Below are 12,476 nucleotides of genomic sequence, written 5' to 3'. Positions count from 1 at the left end.
CGCGTGGTTTTGTCCTTTTTGCCTGTATGGAGGAGGAAAAGGAAGAGGGGGAGGAGGGAGGGAAGGAAGGATGAAGTATAAGTTAAAGTGGAAGGGGTGTGAGAACTGAGGATCATAAAAAAGAAAAGAAAAACACAACTATATAGAGAATTCATTTTATTCACAGAGCCGTTCCAAAAATCAAAGAAAATGATGTAATCGGGCGAGGTCGAGTCCTGGCTTCGTTATCCATAAGGTTCTCCTCCTCCTCCTTCGTGGGTCTCGAGGTCGCTTGGTCACCGGACGCGTCCTTTGTCAGACTCCACCGCAACCTGTTGGGGGAAGAACGACGAGTGTCACACTCTTCGCGTGGTTCCTGAAGGATTTTCACAAAGACCCTCGACATCGATCTCAGGTCATGGGAGGGTGTCACCTGTGACCTGATGGGAAGGTATGTCTAAGGTCCAGTTTGCACGGTTCCCAAGATACAAGGGAGGTAGCCAAAAAACAAAGGCATAACATCCACCCCCACCCATTCCACCCCAACATACTCCGCACCCATCCACCCTACTCCCTCCCTCTTATCTTGGCTCCTCATGGATGACGGGTTATCTCTGCATCACGCCCATGCCCTGGGCAAGTGCAAGTAAAAATAGGGCAACTCCAGGTAAAATATCTGTAATCTCAGGTAATGAGATGGCGGCAGAGAAATGAGGATAAAGCAGGGGACACTAGACAACGCACACAGGATCAAGGCTAGTATATAGATAGGCAGGGACAATTTAGGTGTGGGCAATCCCCTAGCTACAGTGCAGTCAGATGACTTCAGTATGGATGATTCTGGAGTAGAAATGGGGAGGTCTACATCTGTACAGAAGGATAATACTTAACCAGTATTGACGATGTGGCAACGTTGCACAGTTAGGGTGTTTACACCATCTGATGAGATTGTGTTTTTTATCTTAACGCTGGTTGTGTGCTACATACACACAAACACAATGACCACCCTGACCTTGCAGTCTGCATAGTTGCCACATCTGTCCAATAAAGAGAAATGATTAAGATGATGCCAGATGGGTGAGCACCCCATTACCTGGTTGCGCTGTAGACGGCCGATCCACTGCCTGGTGGGACTGCTGTGGGTTTCCGTACCCAGATGGTCCACGAACTCCTCCTGTTGTAGTTATCGTAGACCTGATGTACACTGTTGTCTCGCCAACAACAGGATTTACGTTTCCTGTTGTAGCACTGGATACTTCTGTGTCAGCGTCTGTTGGCGTTGTGGTGTCTGTTGCAGTGGTGAGGTCTGTTTTGGTGGTTGTGTCAGGTATTGTGATGGTGCTTGTGGTCGTGGTTTTTGGTGGTGTTGTCGTGGTGATGATGTCTGGAACGGTGATCGTGCCTATTGTAGATCCAACATCCGTTTGATTCATGTTCCCCGTTGATGTGAGGCCTCTTTGGACCCTGGTCCCTGTTGATGTGAAGTCTGTTTGGACTATATTTCCCGTTGATGGGAAGACCTCCTGGACACTGTTTCCTGTTAATGTGAATTCTGTTTGGATCATATTTCCTGTAGATGTAAAATCTGTTGGGATCCTGTTTCCCGTTGATGTGAAGCTTCTGTTCACCAAGTCCCCTGTGGATGTGAAGTCTGTTATGATGTTCTCTGTACCCGTGACGTCTGTTCTTGTGAACAAGACCGGTGTGGAAATGTTCTCCGCTGGAGTCGGAACAGAAGCTGGAGAACAAGAAACGAGTGGACGTAAACTCGACTTCATCTTGGGCAAGTAATCTTCAGCAGCCTTAACGAAACCTCTCAAGAGGTCCACACACACAGCCACGACAGCCGCCACCGCCACAGCCGCCACCCGGGTGGCTGTACAGGAGCCACAGCCACCGAGGAAGAGCGGGGAGGTCGCCAGGAAGATGAGGGTGGCTGTCGAGGAGGAGGTGGTGGAGGGCGAGTAAGTGGAGGGCGAGGACGAACTGGGGCCGTCACGCTGCATCGCCGCTGGGGCATCCTCTGGAAAAAAAGAAAAAAACAAAACAAAAGACCATCAGAGGCACAACCCGTTTTCTTTCACGTGATTCGTCTTCTCGTTTTCTTTTCATCAATCACTTTGACATCCTCTCTCCATCATTCATTAGCGCCTCTCCACCTTCCCACACTTCTCTTCCTCCCCCTTCCTCGTCCCCTCCACTCTCTATGTACCCCCTCCCCTCCATCCCCCTCTTCCATCTTCGCCGCATTCTCCATGCAGGATCATTTTTCTTCGACCGCCTTCCATTTTCTATTCTTCTCTCCTCTTCTTCGTTTCACTGACCTCCCTCTGGTCTCCTACTCCTCCTCCCAGTTACCTCCATTCCACCCCTCCTATTCTCTTCCTCCTCCTCCTCCTCCTCTTCTGCCTCCTTTTCCTATCATTAGTCTCCATTTCCCCCATCCTGTTCTCTTCCTCCTCTTCTTCCTCTTCCTCATATTCTTCCTCCTCCTCCTCCACCACCTTTCTTCTTCGATCTTCTGCTATATCTCCAGTTTCCCCTCCTCCTCTTCTTCTTCCTCCTCCTCCTCCTCCTCCCCTTTTCTTCTTCGATCTTCTGCCCTTACCCCCTTCCCCCCCTCCTCCTCCTCCTCCTCCTCTTCCCTCCCTCCCTCCTCCTCCTCCTCTCCCCTCCTCCTCCTCCCCCTCCTCCCCTCCTCCATCTCCTCCTCCACCCCTTCCTGTTCCTCCCTCCATCTCCTCCCTTCTCCTTTCTCCCTCCTTCCCCCTCCTCCCTCCTCCTAACTTCCTCCTCCTCCTCCTTCCTCCTCTTATCTTCCGTCCTCCTCTTCCCTTTTAAACATTCCTCCTTCCCCTTACCCAACCCCTCTACCTTCATCTTCCCCCTTACCCTCCTTCTCCTCCCCTTACCCTCCTCCTCCTTCTTCCCCCCTACCTTCTCCCCTACATTCCCTCCTCCCTCTACCTTCCTCTTTCCTTTCCCTTACCCTCCTCCTATTCCACCTCCTCCCCATTACCTTCCTCCTCTTCCACCTCCTCCCACCTTACCTTCCACCTCCTCTTCCCCCTTATCCTCCTCCTCTTCCACCTTACCTCTCCTCTTCCCTCCTCCTCTTACCCTTCACCTCCCTTCTCCTCCTCCTCCTCCTCCTCTTACCCTCCTCCTCCTCTCCCCTTACCTTCCTCCTGTTCCATCTTACCCTCCTCCTCTTCCACCTCCTCCCCCTTACCCTCCTCCTCTTCCACCTCCTCCTCCTCCTCGTACTTACGGTCGAGCACGTGGACGGTAATGGAGGCCGGGTGAGCCCCCTGAGGTGCGCAAGAGTAGGTACCCGCATCCCTCCAGGTCGCTGACGTCACCAAGAGCCAGCTGGTCCCGCTGTGCTTATCCGTCACCAGCTGCACGCCGCCTCGTCCGCCCTCGCTCACCAGCTGGACGTTCTCTCCCACGGTGCCAGCTGGGGAAAATGGGACAGTAACCATCTGGGACCGGAAGAATGGGGGACAGGTGGTGTAGTGGCTGTGTTTATTGCTCAGGTGGTGCAGGGGCTGTATACAACTCAGGTGGTGCAGGTTATGTATACTGTTCAGGTGGTTCAAGTAACCAGCTGGCGGCAAGAAGAATAAGGTTAGGTGGTGCAGAGGCTGTATATATACACTGTTCATATGGTTCAACTAACCAGCTGGGACATGAAGAACAAGGTCAGGTGGTGCAAGGTCCGTATGTATTACTCAGGTGGTTAAGATAGTGGATGTTGGGAGTGTCTTCTCCGTAGATTGATGTACAGATGGTTATTTCATTATTGTACAGATGGTGGAGGGTGAGTGGGAGGAGACAGCTGGTATAGATGGGACAGGCAGGTGGTTGTCTGGTCATGTGTGGATTGGTTTCGTAATCATGCGGGATGTTAAAGAAAAAGGAAAAAAGAATAAAAGAACAGAAAGAAAAAAATCGAAAAGAAAAGAAAAAGTACGAAAAAAAAGAAAAAAGAAGAAATATAAAAAGATTTGTAACTTTTTTCTAATATTTATTTTTTTTCGCCTTTAGGCTTAATCAATGGGGCAATTTCTTAGAACGGCTATCAGTGCGTACAGACAGACAGACAGACAGGCCAATTGATTATAAGGAAAGCAATTTCCCGCCCGAGTAGACAGACAGCGATCAAGGTGAGCATTAAAAGAGAAGTTTCGGAAACGAAAAAGAATGAAAAAAGAGCTTAAACTTATGGAAGGGCAAGGAAGGAAGGAAGGGGGAGAGGAAGAGGAGGGGCGAGGAAGAAGGAGGGCAAAGAAGGAAGAGGAAGGGCGGGGAAGGGGAGGAAGAGAAGGGGCGAGGAAGGGGGAGGGCAAGGAAGAGGAGGGGCGAGGAAAGAAGAGGGACTAGGAATGGGGAGGGCAAGGAGGGAAGGAAGGAAGAGAGACGAGGAAGGGAGAGGGGCGAGGGAGGAAGAAGGGCGACGAAGGAAGAGGGGCGAGGAAGGGGGAGGGGCGAGGAAGAAAGAGGGACGAGGAAGGGGGAGGGCAAGGGGGGAGAGGAAGGGAGAGGGGCGAGGTAGGGGAAGGGCAAGGAAGGAAGGAAGGTGGGCGAGGAAGGGGGAGGGCAAGGAACGGAGGAAGGAAGAGGGGCGAGGAAGGAGGAGGGACGAGGAAGGAAGAGGGGCGAGGAAGGAGGAGGGACGAGGAAGGAAGAGGGGCAAGCAAGGGGAAGTCGCCCTCCCACTTCCTTCGTCGTCCTCCCCCTTCCTTCGTCGTCCTTCCCCTTCCTTCCTCGCCCTCCCCCTTCCTTCCTCGCCCCCCTTTCTTTCCTTGCCTTCCCCTTACCACGCCCTTCTTTCCTTCCTGTCCCCCCTTCCTTCCTCGACCTCCTCTTCCTTCTTTGTCCTCCCTCTTCCTCTCCCCTCTTCCTTCCTCGCTCTCCTCTTCCTTCCTCGCCCTCCTCTTCCTTCCTCGCCCCTATTCCCCCTTCCTTCCTCGCCCTCCTCTTCCTTCCTCGTCCCTCCCCCTTCCTCCCTCCCCCTTCCTTCCTCGCCCTCCTCTTCCTTCCTGGCCCCCTTCCTTCCTCGTCCCTCCCCCCTTCCTTCCTGGCCCCTCCCCCCTTCCTTCCTGGCCCCTCACCCTTCCTTCCTGGCCCCTCACCCTTCCTTTCTCGCCCGCCTTCCCTCTTCCTTCCTCGCCCTCCTCTTCCCTCCCCCTTCCTTCCTGGCCCCTCCCCCTTCCTTCCTCAACCCTCTTCCTTCCTCCCTAGTCCCTCCCCCCTTCCTTCCTAGTCCCTCCCCCCTTCCTTCCTCGCCCTTTCCCTTCCTTCCTCGCCCCCCTTCCCTCTTCATTCCTCGCCCCTCTTCTCTCTTCCTTCCTGGCCCCTCCCCCTTTCCTTCCTCACCCCTCTTCCCTCTTCCTTCCTCGCCCTCCTCTTCCTTCCTGGCCCCTCCCCCTTCCTTCCTCGTCCCTCCCCCCTTCCTTCCTCGCCCCTCTTACTTCCTCGCCCTCTTCTTCCTTCCTCGCACCTCTTCCCTCTTTCTTCCTCTTCCTGGCCCCTCCCCCTTCCTTCCTCGTCCTTCCTTCCTCGCCCCTCTTCCCTCTTCCTTCCTCCTGCCCTCTTCCCTCTTCCTTCCTCGCCCTCCTCTTTCTTCCTGGCCCCTCCCCCTTCCTTCCTCATCCCTCTTCCTTCCTGGCCCCTCCCCCCTTCCTTCCTCGTCCCTCCCCCCTTCCTTCCTCGCCCTTTCCCTTCCTTCCTCGCCCCCCTTCCCTCTTCATTCCTCGCCCCTCTTCTCTCTTCCTTCCTGGCCCCTCCCCCTTCCTTCCTCGTCCCTCCCCCCTTCCTTCCTCGCCCCTCTTCCCTTCCTGGCCCCTCCCCCTTCCTTCCTCGCCCCACTTCCCTCCCCCTTCCTTCCTCGCCCCTCTTACTTCCTCGCCCTCTTCTTCCTTCCTCGCACCTCTTCCCTCTTTCTTCCTCTTCCTGGCCCCTCCTCCTTCCTCCCTCGCCCCTCTTCTCTTCCTTCCTCGCCCTCCTCTTCCTTCCTCGTCCCTCCTCTTCCTTCCTCGTCCCTCCTCTTCCTTCCTCGTCCCTCCCACCTTCCTTCCTCGCCCTCCTCTTCCTTCCTGGCCCCTTCCTTCCTCGCCCCTCTTCCCTCTTCGCCCCTCTTCCTTCCTCGCCCCCCTCTTCCTTCCTGGCTCCTCCCCCTCCCTTCCTGGCCCCTCCCCCTCCTTCCTCGCCCCCCTTCCCTCTTCCTTCCTCGCCCCTCTTCTCTCTTCCTTCCTGGCCCCTCCCCCTTCCTTCCTCGCCCCTCTTCCCTCTTCCTTCTCCTTCCTGGCCCCTCCCCCTTCCTTCCTCGTCCCTCCCCCCTTCCTTCCTCGCCCCTCTTACTTCCTCGCCCTCTTCTTCCTTCCTCGCACCTCTTCCCTCTTTCTTCCTCTTCCTGGCCCCTCCCCCTTCCTTCCTCGCCCCTCTTCCCTCTTCCTTCCTCGCCCTCCTCTTTCTTCCTGGCCCCTCCCCCTTCCTTCCTCGACCTCCCCTTTCCTTCCTCACCCTCCTCTTCCTTCCTCGTCCCTCCCACCTTCCTTCCTCGCCCCTCTTTCCTCTTCCTTCCTCGCCCTCCTCTTCCATCCTGGCCCCTCCCACTTCCTCGCCCCTCTTTCCTCTTCCTTCCTCGCCCTCCTCTTCCCCCTTCTTCCTTCCTGGCCCCTCCCACTTCCTTCCTCGCCCCTCTTCTCTCCTCGCCCTCCTCTTCCTTCCTGGCCCCTCCCCCTTCCTTCCTCGCCCCTCTTCCCTCTTCCTTCCTCGCCCTCCTCTTCCTTCCTGGGCGAGGGGCCAGGAAGGAAGGGGGCAAGGAAGGGGGAGGGCATGGAAGGGCGAGGAAGGGAGGGGGAGGGCGAGGAAGGAAGAGTGGCGAGGAAGGAAGGGGGAGGGGCCAGGAAGGGAGGGGGAGGGCGAGGAAGGAAGAGGGAAGAGTGGCGAGGAAGGAAGGGGGGAGTGACGAGGAAGGAAGGGGGAGGGGCCAGGAAGGAAGAGGAGGGCGAGGAAGGAAGGGGGAGGGCGAGGGGGGGCGAGGAAGGAAGGGGGAGGACGAGGAAGGAAGGGGAAGGAAAGGGGAGGGCGAGGGCGAGGAAGGAAGGGGGAGGTCGAGGAAGGAAGGGGGAGGGACGAGGAAGGAAGGGGGAGGGACGAGGAAGGAAAGGGGATGGCGAGGAAGGAAGGGGGAGGGCCAGGAAGGAAGGGGAGGGGCCAGGAAGGAAGAGGGAAGAGGGGCAAGGAAGGAAGAGGGAAGAGGGGCAAGGAAGGAAGAGGGAGGTCGAGGAAAGAAGAGGAGAGAGGAAGAGGGAGGACAAAGAAGGAAGAGGAGGGCGAGGGGCCAGGAAGGAAGAGGAGGGCGAGGAAGGAAGAGGGAAGAGGGGCGAGGAAGGAAGAGGGAAGAGGGGCGAGGAAGGGGGAGGGACGAGGAAGGAAGGGGGAGGGACGAGGAAGGAAGGGGGAGGGCGAGGAAGGAAGGGGGAGGGCGAGGAAGGAAGGGGGAGGGCGAGGAAGGAAGGGGGAGGGCGAGGAAGGAAGGGGGAGGGCGAGGAAGGAAGGGGGAGGAAGGAAGGGGGAGGGCGAGGAAGGAAGGGGAAAGATGGACGAGGAAGGAAGAGGAGGACGAGGAAGGAAGGGGGAGGGCGAGGAAGGAAGGGGGAGGGCGAGGAAGGAAGGGGGAGGGCGAGGAAGGAAGGGGGAGGGCGAGGAAGGAAGGGGGAGGGCGAGGAAGGAAGGGGGAGGGCGAGGAAGGAAGGGGGAGGAACGAGGAAGGAAGGGGGAAGAGGAAGGAAGGGGGAGGGACGAGGAAGGAGGAGGGACGAGGAAGGAAGGGGGAGGGCGAGGGCGAAGAAGGATGGGGGAGGGACGAGGAAGGAAAGGGGAGGGACGAGGGCGAGGAAGGAAGGGGGAGGTACGAGGAAGGAAGGGGGAGGACGAGGAAGGAAAGGGGAGGGCGAGGGCGAGGAAGGAAGGGGAGGGGCGAGGAAGGAAAGGGGAGGGACGAGGAAGGAAAGGGGAGGGACGAGGAAGGAAAGGGGAGGGCGAAGAAGGAAGGGGGAGGGCGAGGAAGGAAGGGGGAGGGCGAGGAAGGAAGAGGGAAGAGGGGCGAGGAAGGAAGAGGGGCGAGGAAGGAAGAGGGGCGAGGAAGGAAGAGGGAAGAGGGGCGAGGAAGGAAGAGGGAAGAGGGGCGAGGAAGGAAGAGGGAAGAGGGGCGAGGAGAAGGGAGAGGGGCGAGGAAGGAAGAGGGAAGAGGGGCGGAAGGAGGAAGGAAGAGGGAAGAGGGGCGAGGAAGGAAGAGGGAAGAGGGGCGAGGAAGGAAGAGGGAAGAGGGGCGAGGAAGGAAGAGGGAAGAAGGGCGAGGAAGGAAGAGGGAAGAAGGGCGAGGAAGGAAGAGGAGGGCGCGGAAGGAAGGGGAAAGATGGACGAGGGAGGAAGGAAGAGGAGGGCGAGGAAGGAAGAGGAGGACGAGGAAGGAAGAGGAGGACGAGGAAGGAAGGGGGAAGGCGAGGAAGGGGGAGGGCGAGGAAGGAAGACGGGCAAGGAAGGGGGAGGGCAAGGAAGGGCGTGGAAGGAAGGGGGAGGGCGAGGAAGGAAGGGGGAGGGCGAGGAAGGAAGGGGGAGGGCGAGGAAGGAAGACGGAGGACAAAGAAGGGGGACGAGGACGAGGAAGGAAGGGAGAGGGCGAGGGCGAGGAAGGAAGGGGGAGGACGAGGAAGGAAGGGGAAGGAAAGGGGAGGGCGAGGGCGAGGAAGGAAGGGGGAGGAAGGAAGGGGGAGGGCGAGGAAGGAAGGGGGAGGGCGAGGAAGGAAGGGGGAGGGCGAGGAAGGGGGAGGGCGAGGAAGGAAGAGGGAAGAGGGGCGAGGAAGGAAGAAGGGGGAAGAGGAGGGCGAGGATGGAAGGGGGAAGAGGGGCGAGGAAGGAAGTGGGAAGAGGGGCGAGGAAGGAAGGGGGAGGAACGAGGAAGAAAGAGGGAAGGCAAGGAAGAGGAGGGCGAGGAATGAAGAGGGAAGAGGGGCGAGGAAGGAACGGGGAAGGAAGGGAGAGGGAAGGGAGAGGGAAGGAAGAGGGAGGGGCGAGGAAGGAAGAGGGAAGAGGGGCGAGGAAGGAAGAGGGAAGAGGGGCGAGGAAGGAAGAGGGAAGAGGGGCGAGGAAGGAAGAGGGAAGAGGGGCGAGGAAGGAAGAGGGAAGAGGGGCGAGGAAGGAAGAGGGAAGAGGGGCGAGGAAGGAAGGGGGAGGGCGAGGAAGGAGGGAGGGACGAGGAAGGAGGAGGGACGAGGAAGGAAGAGGGGCGAGGAAGGAAGAGAAGGGCGAGGGCAAGGAAGGAAGAGGAGGGCGAGGAAGGAAGGGGGAAGTCGAGGAAGGGGGAGGGCGAGGAAGGGGGAGGGCAAGGAAGGGGGAGGGCAAGGAAGGGCGAGGAGAGAAGGGGGAGGGCGAGGAAGGAAGGGGGAGGGCGAGGAAGGAAGGGGGAGGGCGAGGAAGGAGGGAGGAGGACGAGGAAGGAAGGGGGAGGGACGAGGAAGGAAGGGGGAGGACGAGGAAGGAAGGGGGAGGGACGAGGAAGGAAAGGGGAGGGCGAGGGCGAGGAAGGAAGGGGGAGGGACGAGGAAGGACGGGGGAGGGACGAGGACGGAAAGGGGAGGGCGAGGGCGAGGAAGGAAGGGGGAGGGACGAGGAAGGAAGGGGGAGGGACGAGGAAGGAAGGGGGAGGAACGAGGAAGGAAGGGGGAAGAGGAAGGAAGGGGGAGGGACGAGGAAGGAAAGGGGAGGGCGAGGGCGAGGAAGGAAGGGGGAGGACGAGGGAGGAAGGCGGAGGACGAGGAAGGAAAGGGGAGGGCGAGGGCGAGGAAGGAAGGGGGAGGACGAGGAAGGAAGGGGGAGGAGGAGGAAGGAAGGGGGACGAGGAAGGAAGAGGGAAGAGGGGCGAGGAAGGAAGAGGGGCGAGGAAGGAAGGGGGAGGGCGAGGAAGGAAGGGGGAGGGCGAGGAAGGAAGGGGGAGGGCGAGGAAGGAAGGGGGAGGGCGAGGAAGGAAGGGGGAGGGCGAGGAAGGAAGAGGGAAGAGGGGCGAGGAAGGAAGAGGGAAGAGGGGCGAGGAAGAGGGAAGAGGGGCGAGGAAGAGGGAAGAGGGGCGAGGAAGAGGGAAGAGGGGCGAGGAAGGGGGAGGGGCGAGGAAGGAAGAGGGAAGAGGGGCGAGGAAGGAAGAGGGAAGAGGGGCGAGGAAGGAAGAGGAGGGCGAGGAAGGAAGGGGGAGGGCGAGGAAGGAAGAGGGAAGAGGGGCGAGGAAGGAAGAGGGAAGAGGGGCGAGGAAGGAAGAGGGAAGAGGGGCGAGGAAGGAAGAGGGAAGAGGGGCGAGGAAGGAAGAGGGAAGAGGGGCGAGGAAGGAAGAGGGAAGAGGGGCGAGGAAGGAAGAGGGAAGAGGGGCGAGGAAGGAAGAGGGAAGAGGGGCGAGGAAGGAAGAGGGAAGAGGGGCGAGGAAGGAAGGGGGAGGGCGAGGAAGGAAGAGGGAAGAGGGGCGAGGAAGGAAGAGGGGCGAAGAGGGAAGAGGGGCGAGGAAGGAAGGGGCCAGGAAGGAAGAGGAGGGCGAGGAAGGAAGAGGGGCGAGGAAGGAAGAGGAGGGGCGAGGAAGGGGGATGGCAAGGAAGGGGGAGGGCAAGGAAGGGGGAGGGCAAGGAAGGGCGAGGAAGGAAGGGTGAGGGCGAGGAAGGAAGGGGGAGGGCGAGGAAGGAAGGGGGAGGGCGAGGAAGGAAGAGGAGTGAGGACGAGGAAGGAAGGTGGGAGGAACGAGGAAGGAAGGGGGACGAGGAAGGAAGGGGGAGGGACGAGGAAGGAAAGGGGATGGCGAGGGCGAGGAAGGAAGGAAGGGGGAGGACGAGGAAGGAAGGGGGAGGACGAGGAAGGAAGGGGGAGGACGAGGAAGGAGGGGGGAGGACGAGGAAGGAAAGGGGAGGGCGAGGGCGAGGAAGGAAGGGGGAGGACGAGGAAGGAAGGGAGAAGGGCGAGGAAGGAAGGGGAAAGATGGACGAGGGAGGAAGGAAGAGGAGGGCGAGGAAGGAAGAGGAGGACGAGGAAGGAAGAGGAGGACGAGGAAGGAAGGGGGAGGGCGAGGAAGGAAGGGGGAAGGCGAGGAAGGGGGAGGGCGGACGAGGAAGGAAGGGGGAGGGACGAGGAAGGAAGGGGGAGGAACGAGGAAGGAAGGGGGAAGAGGGGCGAGGAAGGGGGAGGGACGAGGAAGGAAGGGGGAGGGACGAGGAAGGAAAGGGGAGGGACGAGGAAGGAAAGGGGAGGGACGAGGAAGGAAAGGGGAGGGCGAAGAAGGAAGGGGGAGGGCGAGGAAGGAAGGGGGAGGGCGAGGAAGGAAAGGGGAGGGCGAGGAAGGAAGAGGGAAGAGGAAGGGGGAGGGAAGAGGGGCGGGGGAGGGAAGAGGGGCGAGGAAGGGGGAGGGACGAGGAAGGAGGAGGGACGAGGAAGAAACAGGGAAGAGGGACGAGGAAGGAAGAGGAGGGCGATAAAGGAAGGGGGAGGGCGAGGAAGGAGGGGGGAAGAGGGGCGAGGAAGGAAGAGGGAAGAGGGGCGAGGAAGGAAGAGGGAAGAGGGGCGAGGAAGGAAGAGGGAAGAGGGGCGAGGAAGGAAGAGGGAAGAGGGGCGAGGAAGGAAGAGGGAAGAGGGGCGAGGAAGGAAGAGGGAAGAGGGGCGAGGAAGGAAGAGGGGCGAGGAAGGAAGAGGGGCGAGGAAGGAAGAGGGAAGAGGGGCGAGGAAGGAAGAGGGAAGAGGGGCGAGGAAGGAAGGGGGGACAGGAAGGAAGAGGGAAGAGGGGCGAGGAAGGAAGAGGAGGGCGAGGAAGGAAGAGGAGGGCGAGGAAGAGGGGAGGGACGAGGAAGGAAGGGGGGGGAAGAGGAAGGAAGAGGGAAGAGGGGCGAGGAAGGAAGGGGGAGGGCGAGGAAGGAAGGGGGAGGGCGAGGAAGGGGGAGGGCGAGGGCGAGGGCGAGGAAGGGGGAGGGCGAGGAAGGAAGAGGAGGGCGAGGAAGGAAGAGGAGGACGAGGAAGGAAGAGGAGGACGAGGAAGGAAGAGGAGGACGAGGAAGGAAGAGGGGGACGAGGAAGGAAGGGGGAGGGCGAGGAAGGAAAGGGGAGGGCGAGGGCGAGGAAGGAAGGGGGAGGACGAGGAAGGAAGGGGAAGGAAAGGGGAGGGCGAGGGCAAAGAAGGAAGAGGAGGACGAGGAAGGAAGGGGGAGGGCGAGGAAGGAAGGGGGAGGGCCATGGAAGGAAGGGGAAGGAAAGGGAGGGCGAGGGCGAGGAAGGAAGGGGAAGGACGAGGAAGGAAGGGGGAAGACGAGGAAGGAAGGGGGAGGACGAGGAAGGAAGGGGGAGGACGAGGAAGGAAGTGAAGGGCGAGGGCGAGGAAGGAAGAGGAGGACGAGGAAGGAAGAGGAGGACGAGGAAGGAAGGGGGAAGGCGAGGAAGGGGGAGGGCGAGGGCGAGGAAGGAAGGGG

General features: G+C 59.8%; 1 protein-coding gene across 1 annotated transcript in view; it reads right to left on the bottom strand.

Annotated features, from left to right (window-relative positions):
* Positions 1-169: 169 nt before the first annotated feature.
* LOC143020847 (uncharacterized) overlaps positions 170-12,476 on the bottom strand; it is a 563,130-nt gene continuing 550,823 nt past the window's right edge. Inside the window, exons 5-7 of the mRNA XM_076177687.1 lie at positions 3,251-3,439; positions 1,073-2,002; positions 170-311 (exon numbers count right to left, since the gene is read on the bottom strand). Of these exons, the coding sequence (XP_076033802.1) occupies positions 295-311; positions 1,073-2,002; positions 3,251-3,439 (1,136 nt within the window). The 3' untranslated portion in view covers positions 170-294. The remainder of the gene's footprint in view (positions 312-1,072; positions 2,003-3,250; positions 3,440-12,476) is intronic.

This window comes from Oratosquilla oratoria, chromosome 40 (assembly GCF_046742065.1).
Source record: "Oratosquilla oratoria isolate Oo_2021 chromosome 40, ASM4674206v1, whole genome shotgun sequence".
NCBI classification, from domain to species: domain Eukaryota; kingdom Metazoa; phylum Arthropoda; class Malacostraca; order Stomatopoda; family Squillidae; genus Oratosquilla; species Oratosquilla oratoria.
Note: the sequence above shows the minus strand (reverse complement) of the source record. Positions and strands in the feature narration are given on the sequence as shown.